The sequence below is a fragment of the Mesoplodon bidens genome (assembly GCF_964165515.1).
Source record: "Mesoplodon bidens genome assembly, chromosome: 4".
Lineage (NCBI taxonomy): Eukaryota > Metazoa > Chordata > Mammalia > Artiodactyla > Ziphiidae > Mesoplodon > Mesoplodon bidens.
In genome coordinates this window covers 152,784,497-152,803,360 of record NC_138160.1, presented here as the reverse complement: position 1 = coordinate 152,803,360, position 18,864 = coordinate 152,784,497, and the positions used below count along the sequence as shown (strand labels likewise).

Sequence of the window (18,864 nt, the reverse complement as noted above, 5' to 3'; positions counted from 1 at the left end):
ACTCCCAAGGCCCCTTGCTCACTCATATTTCCACAGCAGTGAGGCTTGCTGTGCCTGGTCTTCTCCCTTCCTGGGGGGAGGGGGCGGTGGGGGGCGGCTATACCAGCTTGTGTGTGAGGCCAATCTGGCCCACTGCCTGTTTTTACACAGCTCCAGAGCTATATATAAAAAAATGGTTTTATGTTTTTTAATTGTTGAAAATCAAAAGAGGGATAGTATTTTGTGACACATGAAAACTATATGAAATTCAAATTTCAGTGTCCAGATAATGTTATTTGAACATGGCCAAGCCCATTCGTTTGTCTTGTCAAGAGCTGCTTTCTGCTATAAAGGCAGAGTTGAGTGGTTGTATGACCTGAAAGCCTAAAATATTTATTATTTGGCCCTTTGCAGACAAAGGTTGCCAACCCTGATCTGGACTGTGAGCACCACAAGGATGGGGGGGTCTCGTTTTGTTCCCTTATGTATCCCGAGTGGCCACCACAGCATCTGGCACACAGTTAGGTGCTCAGTAAATCTGGCTGAATGAGCGAATGGAGGTGTTATGTGTTGGAGCATGTCGCTTCAACCTCCTAGAGAAAGTGACCCCCTTCCCAGCTCTGTCTGGCAGACATCACCGCCTTCAGGGATGGGAAGGTGGGCTCAGGTCTCCCTGAGCACTGCACTGGGAGAGGCATCTGTGGGGCAGGCAGTGTCATTTGCTCTAAGTCCTCGGAGAATAAAGCAGAGGGTGGCAAGGTCTGGATTTGGTACCAACAGGGTGGGCCCCCAGGTCTCTGGAAGGTGGCATGTCTTTGCTTAGCCACGCGGACCTCCCTCCAACGACCCACACAGCCCCTCTCTGCCCACAGCTGACTCTGCTGCCTGCGTGGGCTGCGCTTTGGTGCCCTCTGGTGGCCGCCGGGAGTGTCTCTTCCCAAGGCATGCGCCAGCCACCCTCTGGAAGTGAACCCCGGCCCCGGACTCCACAGCCCATCTGACCTCCTCGTCCAGAGATCCAAGGGCTCAGTGGTCCAGCTCAATCTGTCCGGGAGCGAAAGGGCAAGTCTGAGCTGCCTCAGCAACCCCAGCCTCCAGCCAGGGCCTACCTGAGTGGATGGATGGATGGATGCCCTGTAGCAGAACTGAGCTTTGGAGAACTCTGGGTCCACAGCCAAGGTCATGACCACTCCTTCCAGTGATTCCCATGCATCCCATCAGTCCTATTTCCAAATATATCCTGGTTCCACCACTTCCCCCTGTCCGTGCCCTCTGTCCCTCACTCACTCCCACCTCTCCAGCACCCCAGCCTCCCTTATGCCAAGCCCACCCAGCTTCAGGGCCTCTAGGGCAGCTGGTACCAAAACCTGAAACACTGTTCCCCCGGAGCTTCCCTGATATGGGACTCCTTCCACCACCCCAGCAAGGGGTCCCTTCTCCCAGGCATTCCAGCCATCACTGTCTAGCCCATCACTCTTATTTTCTTCATAGCTTATAGTACTAACAAAAATGCTTATTTGCCTACTTATGTCTCCCCCACAAGAATGCAGCACGAGGGCTGGGACTTTGCCCTTCTCTCTCCTCTACATCCCCAGCACCCGTGTGGAAGCTCAACTCATGCTTGGGGAACGATCCCTTGCTGTCCCTTACTGGTTCACACTTCAAGTGTGCAGGTGTCACCCCAACGCGTCAGAAAGGCAGGATGGGTCTGGTGCAGAACTCCGGCGAGAAGGCTCAGATCTGGGTGCCTCCTCCAGCTGTGTGGTGGGCAACTTGCTCCCCTCTCTGAGCCCAGTTTCTTCATCAGGAAAAGAGTCTCCACCTCACAAGGGGGTTGTGAGGTTTGAGGGGGAAAATGAAAAGTAAAAGCTTGTGAAATTAAAAAATGCAAGATGTGCACAATATCGTGAGCTGCATTTATTGTAGTGCACTGGTACCTGTCAGGGACCCCAGGACACTGTCCAGCCTGTGTCTGGGAGCTACAATGCTGGGTGCATACCCCACACCCTCCCCTCCTGGCAGCAGCTCCCAGCACCCCTGAATGGCACAGCAGTCAGGACCCCAATGGGTGATTATCCCAGAGGGAACTGTAGCGACACAGGGGCCAAAGCTGGCTCCCTCCTCTTTTGTTGGGCTTGCAGCATTTTTTTTTTCATTAGTTGTCAACACCTTAAAAATAGGGATATTTCACATAAAAGCCTGGATTTCTGGCTTCTCCAGATTTCTGACATTAGACCTGCATTCCCACTTTATAGCAATTAGCTACAACTAAATGACAGCCACCAACTTCATATGAGGACCTGTGCTTTGCCAGTCCCCACCACTCTATTGTACCTCAAGGTCAGCTGCCATTATCAACTTGATGGTCCAAATATTTTTCGTCATAAAGCAATGTCTCTCTGTGTAGTCTTCAGGAACAGTAGGAAAGTCAGTTGCACTGCAAAGACCTCACAAGTCAAAGGCCTCCTTCATTCATTTATACAACCTTAAGAGCATCTGAGTAGGAGATCTGTGAACCAGCCCAAATCCCTCCTTTTATCCACAAAGGGCACCCTAGGGATGGGTACGGCATTCACTCCACACACACCCCTTCATGCAGCTAAGAGGCAGACTTCCCAAGTCTGAGCCGGTTGCTCCTTTCGAAGTTCTCAAATTCCTTGAACCCAAAGCACTGGTAAGCTGGGTGGACACACCAGGCACTTGGCTGTACCAGAGTGAGGTTGTGGATGAAGCAGCCAGACCCAGGCAAAGCTTGCTGGTGCGCCCTCTGGTGGCCATGAGGCAGCTCTGCAGGCCTCCATGAAGATTTTCGATTTGATTCCAAGTGAGCCCCTGCGTCAACCACCATGGGTCCCAAAGCAGGCTCCCCTCAACCCCATGTGTGCCAAGTTTTCAACTTCCAACTACTTCCTTCCCCAAACCTTCCTTATCTCCATTCCACCCCTCAGCCACTCTCCTGGGCACCCATCTCAGTCACCAGTGTGGCTGGACTCCTCCTAGGCTGTGTGGCCTCTTCAGGGCAGGGTCCAGCCTCCCCATTCTTCACACCCTGGTGCCTCGCCCCAGGCTTAGCCCACAGCAGCCTCGTGGTGTTTGCAGGGAAAAACCCTACAGCAGTGGGGAGGCCAACCCCCGCCTACGGGGTGAGCAGCAGAGGCCAGGTGGGTCCCTCAGAGAACAGGAAGCACATGTCCCAGGAGACGATGTCCCAAGAGCTGCTGTGGCCAGATGGCCAATCTTCACAAGAAGCTGGGGACCTGGACTTTTACGTGAAATACACCAAGTTTTAAAGGTTGGCTCAAATGTATATACTACCCAGGCCAAGAAAACACATTGGTGGATGGCTCCAGGCCAGGGCCCAAGATGGAGAGCTCTGCTGAGAACGTGCAGCTGACAGAATCTTCAAGACGCCGGGCGGAAGCCAGTGGTTTTCAAGGTTTTGTTTATTTGAGTAGTCTGTAGCCATCATCATGTTTGATCCTGAGAGGCAAGCAAGGGAGAGAAAATTCTTGGACCCATTTTAGAGTCTGAGACATTGAGGCTGAAGTGGGCTCCTGGCAGGGTCAAGGTCACAGCTAGTGGAGAGAGCTCTGAGATGCATGAGGCTGTGTCCCACGCAACAGCAGGCCCCAAGCCCACCCCACCTGGGCTGCCCCCTCTTAGCTGTGCCCTTCCTAGGCCCCTGGAGAGCCAACCACCCAACAACAGCTGAGATGGCGGCTCCCTGTGCACACCCACTGGCCACACCCACCCTCCGTGCACACAGCCACAGGACAGGCAGCCCGGGTAGAGCCATTCAGCTCTCTCCATGGGTGCACAGCCCAGAGGCACGCAAGCCCCATGTGGGGTCCAGGTCTAAGCAGAAACACCTCCTGCGGCCTTGCCCATCACAGGCAGAGTTGCGGCGGTGGGGGGGGGGGGTCCCTGGGTCAGCCAGGCGAGTGGCCATGGCCAGCGAGGCAGCCTCACCAGTTGGCCTTCACTGCCTTGATGTCACTCACGAGGTTCTGGGCCAGGCAGATACCGAAGATCTGTAAGACGGAGAGCAGGTGAGGGAGAGGCCACCGGCAGGGCAGGTTGTCCAGGGCAGAGTGAGGGCATGCAGGGCCACAGCGGTACCTGGAGGAGGGCGATGCCCACAAAGATCCCAGCCACGACGATCAGGTTGTCCTGCAGCCACTTTTCAAACTGGCCCACGCAGCCTTTGGTGTGGATGAAGCCCTGCTGCTCCAGCTCCTGCAGACAGATGGGCACCAGGCCCGGCTCAGCCCACCCACCAGCACTGCAGGCCCCATCTCAGTCCAGCTTGCTAAGCTCAGCCCCGCCCAGGACCTTACACCTTAGTGCCCGCCGCCTGGAGCTCCACCGCAGGGCCTTCTCCTCATCGGGGTCTCAGCACAGATGCCTTCTCCGCCGAGAGGCCTTCCCTGACTGCTCTGCCCCAATCCCATCACTTCTCTGATTTTATTTTCTTCCAAGTGCTTAGCTGAAATTGTCACACTACTGCTCATATTTCTTTATCCATGTCTGTTTTCTCCCTCTAGTGAAGTCCACTGCCTTGTGTTTGGCAGTACCAAGCCCCGCGTGCCTCCTAGGACTCAGCATCCCCTCCCCCAAATCCCTGAGGCCTTTTAGAGCCTATAGGGGACCCCCCCCTTCCGATCCCAGTGCCCCAAGCTGCCCCCAGCCCTGTCCCCTCCCCTCTCACCAGTTTGAGCCGAACATCGTAGCCACACTGAGTGTTGAGGACATCTTCCTGAGAAGAAACAGGCCAGTGAGCAACTCAGTGGGGGCATCCATGGGGTCTCAGGGGAAGCAGATGGAACCATGGATTCCGCTGCGTCCATCGCTCCTTAAGCTAGGCTGGCTGGGACCCGTGCACCTCTTTCCCTGATGCCAGGGCGCATGGCCACAACACCAGCTTGAACCGCTTCATTTTTAGGAACCCTGACTGCTCGAGTTTTATAAGAATGGGAAGAAACCTGGCCCTCGTTGTCCCTGTGCACTGTGACTGGAGGGATGTCACTGAGAGAAGCCTCTGCTCTAAAGAAAGACGTAAAAGGGTCAGAACCCCCAACCCTGCCACCCCAGCACGGTGGCCCAAGAGGAGCAGTCCCTATCCAACAGGCCTCAGCACTGCCCACGGACACAAACTCCCCAGCCCGCAGGGCTACTCCCATGTAAACTGACCTCCCCTGACATCCACATCCACAGCCCCCAGAGCAGGGCGGAGCCGAGCCAGCCCGGGGATGGGCTCTTCCCAGACTGGGCCTGCGAACTGCGAGGCCCACCCCTCCTCACCAGGCCCCACTCACCACAGGGTCCCTGACGCAGCAGGAGAAGGGCACCCCGCAGCGCTCCCGGCTCGGGTTCACGTCAGTGCAGTTGAAGTAGATATTGAGGTTCCAGTCGTTGGGCCCTCGGGCTCCGCAGCAAGACCACTAGGGGGTGGGAGAAGAACCCCAGGTGAGCCAGGCCCAGCCCAGGAGCCCCATCCTGTTTGGGGACAGGCCCAGGCTGCAGGAAGACAGGGCTGGGCTGGCCGGGAGGGGGCCTAGAGGCAGCCAGGCAGGCGGGTAGCTCCCCCCCAGACAGGCCAGGCCTGGGCCCAGGGCCACCAGAGCAGCTTGAGGCTCCTGCGTGGGTTGGTGGGGGCTGGGGGGAGTAGGAAGGGTCTCCTGAGCTTGTCCCCTAGCCCAAGAGAGGCTGAGCAAAGGAAGGGAGGGGGCAGGGATGGTGGCCCAAGGACTGTGGCTTCCTCCAGGCCACCTTGAGGGGTTGGAGTTTCAACAAACCCTGTGGGGAAAGGCACCACCGAACCCCACCTCTGTGACCCGTCTCCCCACACTTGCCCCAGCGATTTTTACAGAAGACCTTCTCTCCTCCTCTCTGCTGGGACAGGAGGGCAATCCTGCCACCCTCACAATGATCCCATTCCACTTCACAGATGCTGCTGTTGGCACCTGTATCACCATTACCCCTACCCAGCACGTCGTGGGGCTGCAATGAAGCAGGGAGCTCATGATCTAGTGGGGAGACAGGAGCACACAGCCTTAACTCACTGACATGGCACAGGCTGCTAAAAAGCTGGTCCTCAAGGGACCAGCTCAGCGGCAGACACAGGTACGCCCCGTGGGCTGGGCCAGGGGAGTGAGGCACGGCCATGCGGCTCTGCCTGCACGGGTCCCAGCACACGGCCCGGCCTCTGCCTGCCTCCTCTCACTCTGTCAGCACCCGCTGCTCCTGCTGGAGAGCACGTGCCCCTCTCCATCTCCCTGCTCCTTCTCCTCCCCCAAGGCTGCCCCCGAGAGGCCTTCGCCTTCTTCAAGCTTCCCCATCTCAGCCCTTACCACAATTTATAATTCTACACACACACACACACACACACACACAGTTTGTTTGTTTTGCTCTTTTATCATCTGTCTCTTCCCCCAGACTACCATCCCCACAAACACAGGTCCCAGCTTTTTTCACCTCTGAATCCCCAGCCCCCAGCCCAGAGCCTGGCACACAATAGGTCCATAACAATTCTGTGTTGAATGAACAAATAAATCACATCCTAACCACTTGCCTCTCTGTTTACTTCTGCCCTGGGTTGAGAGCTCCTCAAAGCAGGCACCGGCTCTGGTTCACCCCTGGATCCCAGAGCAGTTCTTGGGGTGGATGGCACCAAAGGAGTATGGCTTTGAGTGTGTGTGACTACGCGTGTGAGTGGGTGAGAACATGCAGGCGGGAGGTGTCTAGGATTTTGTGAACTGTTCACTGACTGCTTCTTCACAGGGGTTAGGTTTGCAAGCTTGAGGGCAGAGCTTCTGGGGGGCGGGTCTCAAACTCAAATATGTTCAGAGGCCAAACAAATAATATAAATGAGGGAAGAGGGCCAACAGATATAATAAAATAGAGCGGCGGGGACAGGGCAAACAGTCCCTCTACCAGCAAAGGGGGCAGTGGCAATGTAGCACCAGCCCATACTGTGGGCCCAGTTTAGTAGAAGAAATCTGTATTTTTATGCCACGTTTCCTCCTTTAAGTGTTCTGTAAGCCTGGCCTAGGAGCTGCCAGTTTGGATCCTCTGGCCTCTGTCCCCAGTGTTGTGCCCATGCAGGGCTAGGTACATGGAGATCACGAGGGGCTGGCTTCCTCTCAGACAGGGCCCCTCCTGGCTCGCTTCCTTGGGGCCTGCCTGGCCTGGTGGGTGAGGGAACGGACCCAGCACACAGGGAACTTGCTCCCTCATTCATCTGCCCGGCAGGTGCCTCCTGCACGTGGTCAGAGCTGGATGCTGGACTTACGTATTCCTGAGCAAAGTCAATGAGGTTCTGGAGGTCAATGTCGTCCCGATAGGCCTTGACATTGTTGTTGATGAAGAGGTTGAGCTGGTCTCGAATCCAGTCCTTGAAGACGAAGGCCAGGATCCCTGTTGCCAACTCCAGGAAGAAGATGAGGCCAAGGAACACGGAGAACTGGGGTTGGGGGCACACAGACAGTGGGGGTCAGAGATACAGGGTCTGGGTTTGCCACAGGGTAGGGATCCAACCTCCTGCGCCCCGACCCAAGACAGCCCAGAGTCCCCACCTTCTATCATGTTAGTATTGTTTTATGATGAAAAAAGATAGTGCGGTTCTTAACTACCCTGTTGTCTTTGAGAAACCACTCTCCACCCACACATTCAGTTTCTGTGGCCCCGAAGGAGCCACCTCCACTTCTTTCCCCATTCCCACTCCCACATAGAGGACTGGGCATGCGTCAAGAGCCCACCAATCAGAGCACTACCTCCCCTGGGACCACAGGGATTGGTCCAGAGGCGGCCAATCAGGACTAAGGATATGCAATTGAAGCACTTGGGCAGAATGGTTGGGAAGGGAGAGCCTCTCTCAGGCTCCAGCAGGAGTTCCTGGCAGGGCAGCTTGAAGCCAGTACCCACCCATTCCTGGACATCTTTCCACCCCCAGGGGATTGGAGCCAACCCAGAGGGACAGAGCTGAGAAACAGAGCGACTAGGACAAGTGACGCTGTGGTGGCTCCTGGATCCAAATGCGCTGGCAGCTAACACACCCCTGGGCTTTCTTAGTGGCCCTTTTAGCTTAGGCCACTAGGTTTCGGTCCCTTACAACAGAAAGGATACTATAAATGTGGAGAATACGAATCTAGTGATCACTGTTACAATAACATAATAATAAAACTACCATTATTAAGCATGAACTATGCAAGATGTGGGTGGGAGGAGGTTAGGGTCCCCAGTGGGAGGGCACTCACAAACTTGAGCAGGAAGGTGTTCTCCCGGAGGGCCCCGATGCAGCCGGCAAAGCCCAGCACCGACATGACGCCTCCTACTACTACAAACAGCCACACGGGGTCAAGTCCTCCCAGATCTGTCAGCGCCGAGATGTTGGAGAGAACACCCTGTGAAGGGCGAGCAGAGGCATATGGGGGGGGGGGGCTGGCCCTCCCACCACCTTGACCCAAAGCAGCCCCACACCCTACCCCACCGCCTTACCTTCTCACTCCAGGCCCAGAGACCAATGGCCAGGAACAGGGCTCCCAGCACCTGCAGGAGCAGCAGCAAAGAGCTGAGGGCTGAGGCACCAGCATCCTTTCCCACCCCCAGCAGAGCCCCCTCCCCGCTACTGCTCAGGGTCTTCAGGAAGCCAGGGGTAAAGAGAGAAAGAGGGGAAAGGGCTGTAAATGGGATCCAGTGTCCTTTCTTTTTTTTTTTTTTTTTAAACATCTTTATTGGAGTATAATTGCTTTACAATGGTGTGTTAGTTTCTGCTTTATAACAAAGTGAATCAGTTATACATATACATATGTCCCCATATCTCTTCCCTCTTGCATCTCCCGCCCTCCCACCCTCCCTATCCCACCCCTCTAGGTGGTCACAAAGCACCGAGCTGATCTCCCTGTGCTATGCGGCTGCTTCCCAGTAGCTATCTATTTTACATGTGGTAATGTATGTATGTCCATGCCACTCTCACTTTGTCCCAGCTTACCCTTCCCCCTCCCGATATCCTCAAGTCCATTCTCTAGTAGGTCTGCATCTTTATTCCCATCTTGACCCTAGGTTCTTCTGACCATATTTTTCTCTTTTTTTTCCTTCTTCTTTTTTTTTTAGATTCCATATATATGTGTTAGCATGCAGTATTTGTTTTTCTCTTTCTGACTTACTTCACTCTGTATGACAGTCTCTAGGTCCATCCACCTCACTACAAATAACTCACTTTTGTTCCTTTTTATGGCTGAGTAATATTCCATGGTATATATGTGCCACATCTTCTTTATCCATTCATCTGTTGATGGACACTTAGGTTGCTTCCATGTCCTGACTATTGCAAATAGAGCTGCAGTGAACATCGTGGTACATGACTCTTTTTGAATTATGGTTTTCTCAGGGTATATGCCCAGTAGTGGGATTGCTGGGTCATATGGTAGTTCTATTTGTAGTTTTTCAAGGAAGCTCCATACTGTTCTCCATAGTGGCTGTGTCAATTTACATTCAGGGTCCTTTCCATCTTCCCAAGAATGCATCTCAGTGTTTCTTCCCACAGGACACAGCTTGGAAGACTGAACCGTCCCCAGCCCTAAGACGGACAAAGGCAGGCCCCTTCTTGGAGCTCAGACTTGGAGCAGAGGACGGCCAAGACAGTCCCACCCAGCGGCAGCAGCTGTTTCCTGAGCCTCTGTTCTCACCCCAGGCCTATGTTAGGGTTCCAGGCTGCCGGCATCCTCTCTGCCCCTCCCAAGTCTCGTCCTCCTGCTGCCCTGCAACTCTGTGACCTCACGCCCGTCCCACCCTTTCAACCTCTATCTGGCAGAGTACATGTTTGTAGTTCACAGCCAAAGACCCCTAAATGACAGGGAATCCCAGTTCAGCCCCAGATCAGCAGAGGGGCACCAGCCTAGGCCTTCTAAACACCACCCACTATCCCACCTCATTTCCGTACTGGGAAGAACCCTGGATATCGAGGGCAGCTGCCTGGACCTGGGCAGGACATCTCGTCTCAGAGGGAGAGTGTCCCTCTGGCCCAAGCCCAAGGCCGTGACCCCACCTCTTCAGACCTCCCTCTCCCACCTACGGCCTCCTTCCCCTCAGCACGGAGCCTCAGTCAGCTCCACGCCTGACCTGCCACCTTTAGCACCTTCCCCTCTCCAACTCCAGGCTCCTCCTACTGCTGTACTCTTTTTCTAGAAATATTTTTCCTTCCCTCCCCCACACTGGATCTGGGATGTGAAACCAAACATCACTTCTCCTGCCTCATCCCACTTGACCCGCCCATGGCCTTTAGGCGAATGATCACTACTTTCTCTTTCCCAAACCTCTCCATGGTTAACGCAATGCCGTTCCTCCTCCTGCCCTTTCTCAGCCTCCCTCCCACAATGCTCGGCTTCACCTGCGCCATGCACATGGCGACCCGCCTCCCCCACCAGGTTCCAACCTCAGCCTTCTACCCTTCTTCTCCTCACACTCATCTTTCACCCCATCATGACACTGGCAACTCCTGATCTCCACCCAAACCTCTCCCCGGCTCTAGAGCCCTTAGTCCACCTGCCTGCTGCAAACGCCTCCATGTCCCAGGACCCATTCCATGCAACAGAAATACATCAGGGAATAGGACACATGAGCTCTCAGCCCTCAGGGAGTTTACACTCCAGTGGGGGAAATCCACAGTGAGCAAACAAGGTAATTTCAGATACCAACAGAGCCTTTAAAGAAAATCAAACAGGGCTTCCCTGGTGGCGCGGTGGTTGGGGGTCCGCCTGCCGATGCAGGGGACGCGGGTTCGTGCCCCGGTCCGGGAGGATCCCGCTTGCCGCGGAACGGCTGGGCCCGTGAGCCGTGGCCGCTGGGCCTGCGCGTCCGGAGCCTGTGCTCCGCAACGGGAGAGGCCACAGCAGTGAGAGGCCCGCGTATAGCAAAAAAAACAAAAAACAAAAAAGAAAATCAAACAGGGTGATGAGATGGGGAGTTACTAGGGTAGCGGGGGCACGTTTCAGTTAGGGAGCATGGTGACATTTTAGCTGAGGTTTGAATGATGAAAAGGTGCATTGAAGAGAAGAGAATTCCAGGCGGAAGTACTGGCAAAGGCCCAGAGGTAAGATCATGTTTGGCGGTGCAAGGGACAAACTGAAGGCAGCAAGGCCAGACGCCACAGGGTGCTGTGGGCCACGGGGAGGAGCCTGGACTGTATTCTAGTGAGAAAAAACTGGAAGGTTCTGAGCAGGGTAACATAAGGGTCTGTTTTCCATTAAAATAAAAAAATCTCTGGGCCTGTTTCACAGGTACCTCCTTCAGGCCACCTTGACCCAAAACCAAACCCCCAAGTGGCCCAGTCCTGTCAGTTCAGCCTCATAACTTCCCCTGGAGCCTTCCTCACCTTTCCCACCTGCCACCGCCCCAACTTTGCCCCAGCCCTCCTCCCTGGTCTCCCTACCTCCAAACCCTGCCCCTCACTCACCCTCCCCGTGTCAGCCAGGCAGATCTGCCTCCAAAACAGAAGCTAGAACATACCCATCACCCAGCACTGAAGCCTTCAGTGCTACCCTCTGCCCTCAACATAAAACTCAAACTCTGTGCCCCGGCCCTGGGGCCTTTCACACTCGGGCTCCCCACCCTGGGGGACCCTGGAACAAGCCTGGGTCTCTCATGCCTCTCGCCCCTTGACATCTGGGGGCTCCCTCTGCTTAATGCTCTTCCTCACCTCCATCTACTGGCCACTGAGCTTGTCACCTTGGCTCTGCACTTACTGGCTGTGTGACTCTGGGTTAAAAGATTTAACCTCTCTGTGCCTGTTCCTTCACCTGTAAAATGTAGGTAATAAAGTAGCTGCAAGAATACAGTAAGTTATAATTCATTTAATCTGCGTAACAGTCCTGAGGGGCAGGCTTCATTATCACCTGCTCGCTGCCAGGGAAGCTGAGGCCCGGAGAGAAGTGACTTGCCCACTGTCTCGCAGCTAGGCCTGCTTCACCCAGACTTTCCTGACTAGTGCTCTCTGCACATGGCTCACACCCTCGAGGCTGGGTACTGCTGGGGCCAAAGGACGCCCACATTGCATGAGCAGCATGTGGATAGGGGGCAGTGCCACTGAGTCCTGCTAAACAAAACTGAATGGGCCTGGCATTCTGACCCAAGACATCAGAAGCAGAGACTGCAGAGGCAGCAAGTAGCCTTGGAGATATGGGATGGGGAGGGAGAAGGGAAAGATGACTTGGCAGGGCCCAAGGCTACAGATGCCACCCTGGGAGGGGCACTAGAAGCTCCCTTCTCCAGGCAGGGGCAGCCCCGCCCTGGAGCCTCGGTTTGGTCAGATGTGGATGTTGAATTCTGTTCCCCAGGGCCAGCTCTCCTGGCCTCTCATCAGGAAATATCCCCTGTCCCCGGCCTAGAACTAGGGAGATTGGCCCTCCCTGCCCGCAAGCCTCTTTGGGGTGGGGGTGGGGCTTCGACCTTTGACCTCCCCCTCCCCCTTTGTAGGAGCTTAAGGCAAGGCAGCAGGCCCAGGCACTGGACAGGTAAAGGGTTAGGAGACTGGATCCCGTCCTTCGAGGAGGCTCTCCTCACTACGGGTAAAACCAGGGGTGGGGCTCCGCGTATCCCCGACACCCTCGGGTAGCAAGGAGGCTGGGAGGGAGAGGGGGCGCCCGCACTAAGCGTGCCCGTGGGGTCTTCACGGAAACACCTCCCATTTCTCCGCCGGGCCTCGGGAAGACCCCGGAAGACTACCCCCCCCCCCCACTACCGCAGTGGCTGGGACCCGTCCCCTGCAATCCGGGCCTCTTCGTAGTTCCCTCGGGTAGTCCTGGGGGTGGGCGTGGAGGTGTGAATGGGAGGAAGCAGTGGGGGGACGGTCCCAAGCCCTTGTGGCAGAGAGTGTCTCCCCCTAGTAGGGGACTGAGCCTCCTTCTCCCGCCATCCCCAGCACAGGGCCCAGAACCCACCCCGCTCTCACCCAGAAGACGATGTTGAAGCCAAACAGGAAGTATTTCCCGCAGCAGCCGACCTCGGGTTCCTGGAAGTGCTGGTGCTTGCCGGGCATGGTGAGCGGCCGCCCACCGGCCCGGGAACCGGAGCCGAGGGCTGGGCCCAGCCCTCCGCGGGCCGCCCGGGGCTGGAGCCGCCCGGGGCCTAGCCCGGCGGCTGCGGCTTCATGGCCGCGGCCACCCACAGCGCCCGCCGGGCCCCGCCCGCCCCCCAGGGTCCGCCCCGCAGGGACCGCCCTCGGCTCCCGGACCGCCCCCTGCTTGGTCCCCCTCAGAGCCCCACCTCTAGGCCTGACTCCGCCCCCTCCATAGGCTCCTCCCCCAGCCTTACTCACTCCCCTTTGGAGCCCAGTCTCTGGGCTTGGCTCCGCCCACTCCCGACTGTCCCCTCCGGACCCCACCCCCATACAGGCCCCACCCCAAGCCCCTCTCCACAGCCCGACTCAACCCTCTCGGAGGCCAGCCTCTAGGCCAGACTCCTCGCTATGCTCTGGCCGCTGCAGCGTCCTTCAGACCAACCTGAGATGCTGAGGGCGCCGCAAGTCGCAGACACGAAAGACCCCTAGTTCCCCCCACACAGCAAAGCTCAGGACCAGCGCCACCCCAATCCCCGGCCTTGCCGTCTATTCCCATCCCTAGAGAGGAGTAACTACTGAGCTGGTGAGCGAGAGGAGGATGGTTATACGGATGGTGTTTTTAGCACACGTGCAGGACGTTTTATTACAGTGGAGTCCAATCAGAAGCGCTTTTGGGGTGCTGGGATGAATTGGGAGATTGGGATAGACATATGTACACTTGATACTATGTATAAAATAGATAACTAATGAGAACCTACTGTATAGCTCAGGGAACTCTACTCAGTGCTCTGTGGTGACCTAAATGGGAAGGAAATCCAAAAAAGAGGGATATTTGTATACGTATAGCTGATTCACTTTGTTGTACAGTAGAAACTAACACAACACTGTAAAGCAACTATACTCCCATAAAAATAAATTTTTTTAAAAAGCGCTTCTCACTGGACGGAAATTCTTTTTTTTTTAATTTATTTATTTTATGGCTGCGTTGGGTCTTCGATGCTGCGCGCGGGCCTTCTCTAGTTGCCGTGTGTGGGCTTCTCATCGGGCTGGCTTTTCTTGTTGTGCAGCGGGCTTCAGTAGTTGTGGCTCACCAGCTCTAGAGTGCAGGCTCAGTAGTTGTGGCTCGCGGGCTTAGCTGCTCTGCGGCATGTGGGATCTTCCCAGACCAGGGCTCGAACCCATGTCCCCTGCATTGGCAGGAGGATTCTTAACCACTGCACCACCAGGGAAGCCCTGGAAATTCAGTTCTACCTTTACTGGTTCAAACTCAGACCGGATGACACCTGGGTCTTGTGAAGGCCACTCCTGCTGCTCCGTGCCCCTTCAGTTTTGCCAGGGGCATATACTGCATCCCCTGGCTCAAGCCCCTTTGGCGGTTAAAGCCCCCCGCCCACCGTCTAACCCCTCTCCCCCCTACCAGCTTCCACCCTGATCAGGCTCCTTGGTACCTGGGGGGTCTCACATGAGCCCTCTCAAGGTAGGACTAGAGCAGATCAAGGTTTGGGGGGCCTGAATTTTACTCAGTTTTAGAGTCCTCTTTAAAAACAATTCTGGTTTTGTTTAAAAGTATTTATTTAGATAGGAAACGGAAAGGGGCTTAAGCTTCATCACCTTCCAGTTAATCATCGTCTAGCAGAACCATAGTAAGGCCTGACCACCTCTCCTGGGCCAGGGCCTCATCAGTCGCCCCCCCCCCCGCCCCCACCCCTGCCACTCTAGGGACCCACGCACAGCTGGCTGAGGGGAGGTGTGGGATACAGGGTAGGCTCCAAGGCTACAAATCTGATGAGAGGCAATCCATGAAAGTTTTTAAAGCAGAGTGATCGTGCGAGAGAGCCCCCCACTCCTGTCCCTGAGCTCCAGCCCTGGGTCAGCGGCCTTGAGCCCCCTCCCCCAAAATGGAAGAGTCTGGCCCTCAGGCCACCTAGCCTCTTTCCCCGAGGTGGGGAGCACGGAGTAAGTCCTGGATCCTAGGATTCTCTCCTGTTATCTTTCCACCTGCAGTTGAGCCCTCCACCCACCAATAACTCACCTCACCCCACTCTACCCAAGCCAACCCCCAGGGTGAAACAAGCCCAGGGTTTCCTCCACCTTTCCATTGCCCTGGTCCCTCACATTGGGTCCCCCATCAGAACTGCCCCTAGGCCTGGGCCCCAATTCACATTAAAGAGTGTTCGTATTCACTCCAGAATAGGTGAGAACCATGCCATCTGCCCCCAGCCCAGCCCCTTTTACACACACACACACACACACACACACAGAGCAGTGAGAGGCTCAGGGGCAGCCAAATGGGCAGTGGTGCCAGGGTCCCCTCACACCACAAATTTGTTCTTGGCTAGGGAGTTGCTCTTGGCGGCCGTGTCAGCGTGGGCCTGGTACCCAATGATGGTCTTTGTGGAGAGTCCCAGGCGCTCTTTGTAGACACGCCTGGGAGGTAAGTGGGAGAGGAAAGGAGACAGGCAGTCAGCAGCAGGTCCTGGAGATAACGTGGGACCCTGGGTCCTTTGCTCAGAGCTCCTACCCTGGTTCCAACCACAGTAACTCCTGTTGTATTTGTCTTACCCCTGTGGAAACCCAAAATGTGCCTAGTGCAAAGGAAAAGAGGTCTGTTAAGAAACAGTTTGAAATTGAGATGCCACACCCTTTACACAAGTGGGGAAGAAAGAAGGGAGAGACAGCATGCGGAGTTCCAGAGGTCTCCCTTGCAGGCCAAACCACGCCCCTTCCACCTTCCCCTTCTCTCCTAGAAGAGACCCAGCCCCCACCCTGCGCCAGAGATACCCCTCACCCAATGCGCAGCACGCCCTCCTGGTTCTCTGTCTCCCTCGTCCACACGGCAATCTTGTCCCCCTTGGTTCGGATGTTGATGACAGCCCCACACACCTCCCGGCTGTGCTCCTCAAAGCTCTCCCCGATCAGACACAGCAGCTGGAGCCAAAAACGGAGGAGGATGAGCCTTCCTGGCGGGCACAGAGTCTGCCCCCACCACCCTGAGACCACCGCCACACACCAGCCCAGCCCCTTCCCTTGGGAAGCCTCCCCGCCCAGCCCCCCACTCACCGTCTCCAGCCATAGGTGGTCCAGCTCACTGTGGCGCTGCTGCTTGGCGAGGCTGACCAGCCAGCGGCCACCCCGCCTATTCCTGCTGTCTTCCCACATGGGCTCAATGCCATCCTGGGAGGCAGGCTGGCAGATCAACCACCTCCCTTTGTTCAGAGGAAAGTGAGGGCCTGGCTACCTCCCCATCAGTAGGCCTCCATAGGCCAGGACCTCTCTGCCTTCATCCCTCCTGTACAAGCAGGTTCTACCCGCCATTCAGCCCCCAAGACCCTCCTGTGAGTTCCCACGGGCCCCTAAGCCTCAACATCTGTTCAACATCTGTCACCTCACATAGCCTCGCGTGGGCGTGTGCTTATCTCCTCTACTGAACCAAGTTCCTTGATATGAGAGTTCAAATGGAGGTGATTAAGAAAGCATCTGGGGCAACCCCAGTGTGGCCAAAGGCAGACATCCCAGGCTCAGCTGGACACAAGTCACCTAGGGAAATCTTTTTTTTTTTTTTTTTTTTTTTTTTTTTTTTTTTTTGCGGTACGCGGGCCTCTCACTGTTGTGGCCTCTCCCGTTGCGGAGCACAGGCTCCGGACGCGCAGGCTCAGCGGCCATGGCTCACGGGCCCAGCCGCTCCGCGGCATGTGGGATCCTCCCGGACTGGGGCACGAACCCGTGTCCCCTGCATCGGCAGGCGGACTCTCAACCACTGCGCCACCAGGGAAGCCCAACCTAGGGAAATCTTTAAATGCTGATGTCAGGGCCCCACTGCACAGCACCTCCAGGGACAGGCCTGGACATTGATGAGTGTCCTGGGGCAATTCTGATGCACGTCCCTAGTTAAGGAGCCAGGCCAGAAACCTAGACTCCTTCCTTGTTCCCCCTTGTTCCCCCTCCCGTGTCCTTCAAGGTACAGCTCAAGTCTGACACTGTCCATGCTTCTGCAGAGTGGTCCTCCCATCTAAAATTATACTTGGCTCTGAGGGAGGCTGTCCTCGGCACCCCACCCCTAAACCCCCTGTGAGGGAGGAAGCTGGGAAGAATCAGCCCCCCTGTGCCCCGGGGAGGGGGTGGTGGCGGGGAAGCAGGGCTTACCTTGAACAGGGCGTAGTCACATCCGGAAGAGAGCTTACTGGCCAGCTGGATGTTACTGTACGTCCTGGAGAGAGGCCCCCACCCCACGCTGAAAGTCCAGGCTTTTTAGAGCCTGGTTCCAACTGGCCTCAGACCCCCTCAATCTCTTATCAGACCCCACTGCTTTCCACCCGCCTTCCAGCCTCCACGCTTTTGCTCATACTGGCGCCCCCTGCCAGGAATTCCATCCCCACTTGCCCAGACCTTCAAATCCCACCTTCTCACCCACCCCTAGGGTTTGTGAAGCACCTTTCAGATCCCCTCACTGGATCACCACAGACACTGAGACAGCCTAAAACTCACTTTGTGGCTGAGACAAGCTCACAGAGGGGAAGGAACTTGCCCAGGGTCACAAAGCATGGAGCAGCAGAGTCAGGGTCAACTCCTTGTTTCTCCCACATCCCAGGCTCTCTCCCTGGGTCCCAAGGAGGCTTCAGGGGGGGATGTGCCCCAGCCCAATACCCCCGCCACCTCCCTGCAGAACCCACCAAGCCCCAGTCCTCAGCAGATGCTGCAAGGCCCCAGGGAAGACTGGGAAAGCTGTGTAGGAAGCAGCTCCCTAGAGGGGTGGGGTCTGGGAAGGATCCCCAGCTCAGAACACCCTGGCCCCAGCCTCCTCCATGAGGGACAGACACTCACGCCCAGAAGTCCTCCACGGTGTCAAACTTGGTGACCAGATGCAGGTTGTCCTGCCAGGCCCTGCTGCGGTCATTCTTGAAGAACCACAGAGCCCACCTAGAGGAGGGCGGGCCAGGAGGAAGCAGAGTGCACCCACCTGCCCGCCCTCAGCAGCAGCTAGGTTGGCAGGGAAGCCCTGTTCCTCCAAGGGCAAACAGGGAGATAGGATTTGGGGCACAGGCCGCCCAAGGTGACTGGAGCCAGTTGTCCTGAAGGGCCAGGGGATGAGTGAGGGCCTTTAACCCAGAATCTCAGCTGGGTTAAGGCTGGAAGGGCCACCAGAGCCCAAGTCTTAGGCCAGCTCTGGCCTTTCCCAGATGAGGAAGTGAGTCCAAGGCCAAGAGTAGGGCCTGCCCTACCTGTTCAGCAGCGGGTGCAGCTCCAGCTTGCTCTCCACGGGGCCCTCGGCCCGGGCCTTCCTCAGAGCCTCCTCTCCCACCCACACCTCCAATGCTGCCTCCTCTTCCTCTTTCTGTTTCTCCTCCTTCTCTTTCTTCCACTTTTGGATTCCACCCTCAGCCTCTTTGGCCTGACCAAAGAAAGAAGTCAAGGTGCGCGGTGAGCCCCGGCCTTCGCTGCCCAAGGGGGCGGGCGCGTGGACTTACAGAGCGCGCAGTAGCCATGCTACAGCCTGGACTCCACGGGCCCCCAGCATCCGAGGGGGCCCCCAGCTGCCGGCCTTTAACCCACCATCGCCCCGCCCCGCTCACCCAGGACAGGGGACTGGGAGGAGCCAGCGTAGGGGTGGGGGAGTGGGGTGTTCAGAGGGGGAAGGGCTTACACTATTACTTCTATCAGCAAGCATTTAGTGAGCACCTGCATGCAGCCCGGGGGCTGGGAACACAGCTGTGACCAGGCAGACCTAGCCTCCGCCCACATGGCGCTGGCCATTTGGGGGCTGAGACACGATGGTAAGGGTCAGTATTAGGGGTCTGCCCTTAGTGAAACCGCATCCCGCCAAGGGTGGACGC

General features: G+C 56.4%; 2 protein-coding genes across 8 annotated transcripts; both read right to left on the bottom strand.

Moving 5' to 3' along the window:
• Positions 1–1,878: 1,878 nt before the first annotated feature.
• TSPAN17 (tetraspanin 17) lies at positions 1,879–13,139 on the bottom strand. Of its 7 annotated transcripts, none has more exons than XR_014015704.1 (9): positions 12,926–13,138; positions 8,476–8,526; positions 8,235–8,381; positions 7,271–7,441; positions 5,295–5,420; positions 4,688–4,731; positions 4,099–4,215; positions 3,949–4,010; positions 1,879–3,459 (listed from the first exon to the last, which is right to left on the bottom strand). XR_014015704.1 is itself a non-coding variant. In XM_081232308.1 (9 exons), exons 1-9 carry the CDS (start codon positions 13,010–13,012, stop codon positions 3,423–3,425), a joined length of 846 nt encoding a protein of 281 aa, XP_081088434.1. In that variant the 5' UTR covers positions 13,013–13,138; the 3' UTR covers positions 1,879–3,422. The 7 variants fall into 7 exon arrangements, 6 of the variants coding, with proteins under 6 accessions (XP_081088434.1, XP_081088436.1, XP_081088433.1 ...); XM_081232308.1 differs by having other exon boundaries at positions 4,688–4,735; XM_081232310.1 differs by lacking the exon at positions 12,926–13,138 and adding an exon at positions 10,526–10,573 and having other exon boundaries at positions 4,688–4,735.
• Positions 13,140–15,345: 2,206 nt separating this feature from the next.
• On the bottom strand, positions 15,346–18,516 carry EIF4E1B (eukaryotic translation initiation factor 4E family member 1B; the record flags this gene model as incomplete). The annotated part of the gene is made up of 7 exons (XM_081232673.1): positions 15,346–15,460; positions 15,822–15,961; positions 16,094–16,207; positions 17,177–17,240; positions 17,855–17,950; positions 18,253–18,422; positions 18,499–18,516. 7 exons carry the CDS (start codon positions 18,514–18,516, stop codon positions 15,346–15,348), a joined length of 717 nt encoding a protein of 238 aa, XP_081088799.1.
• Positions 18,517–18,864: the final 348 nt, after the last annotated feature.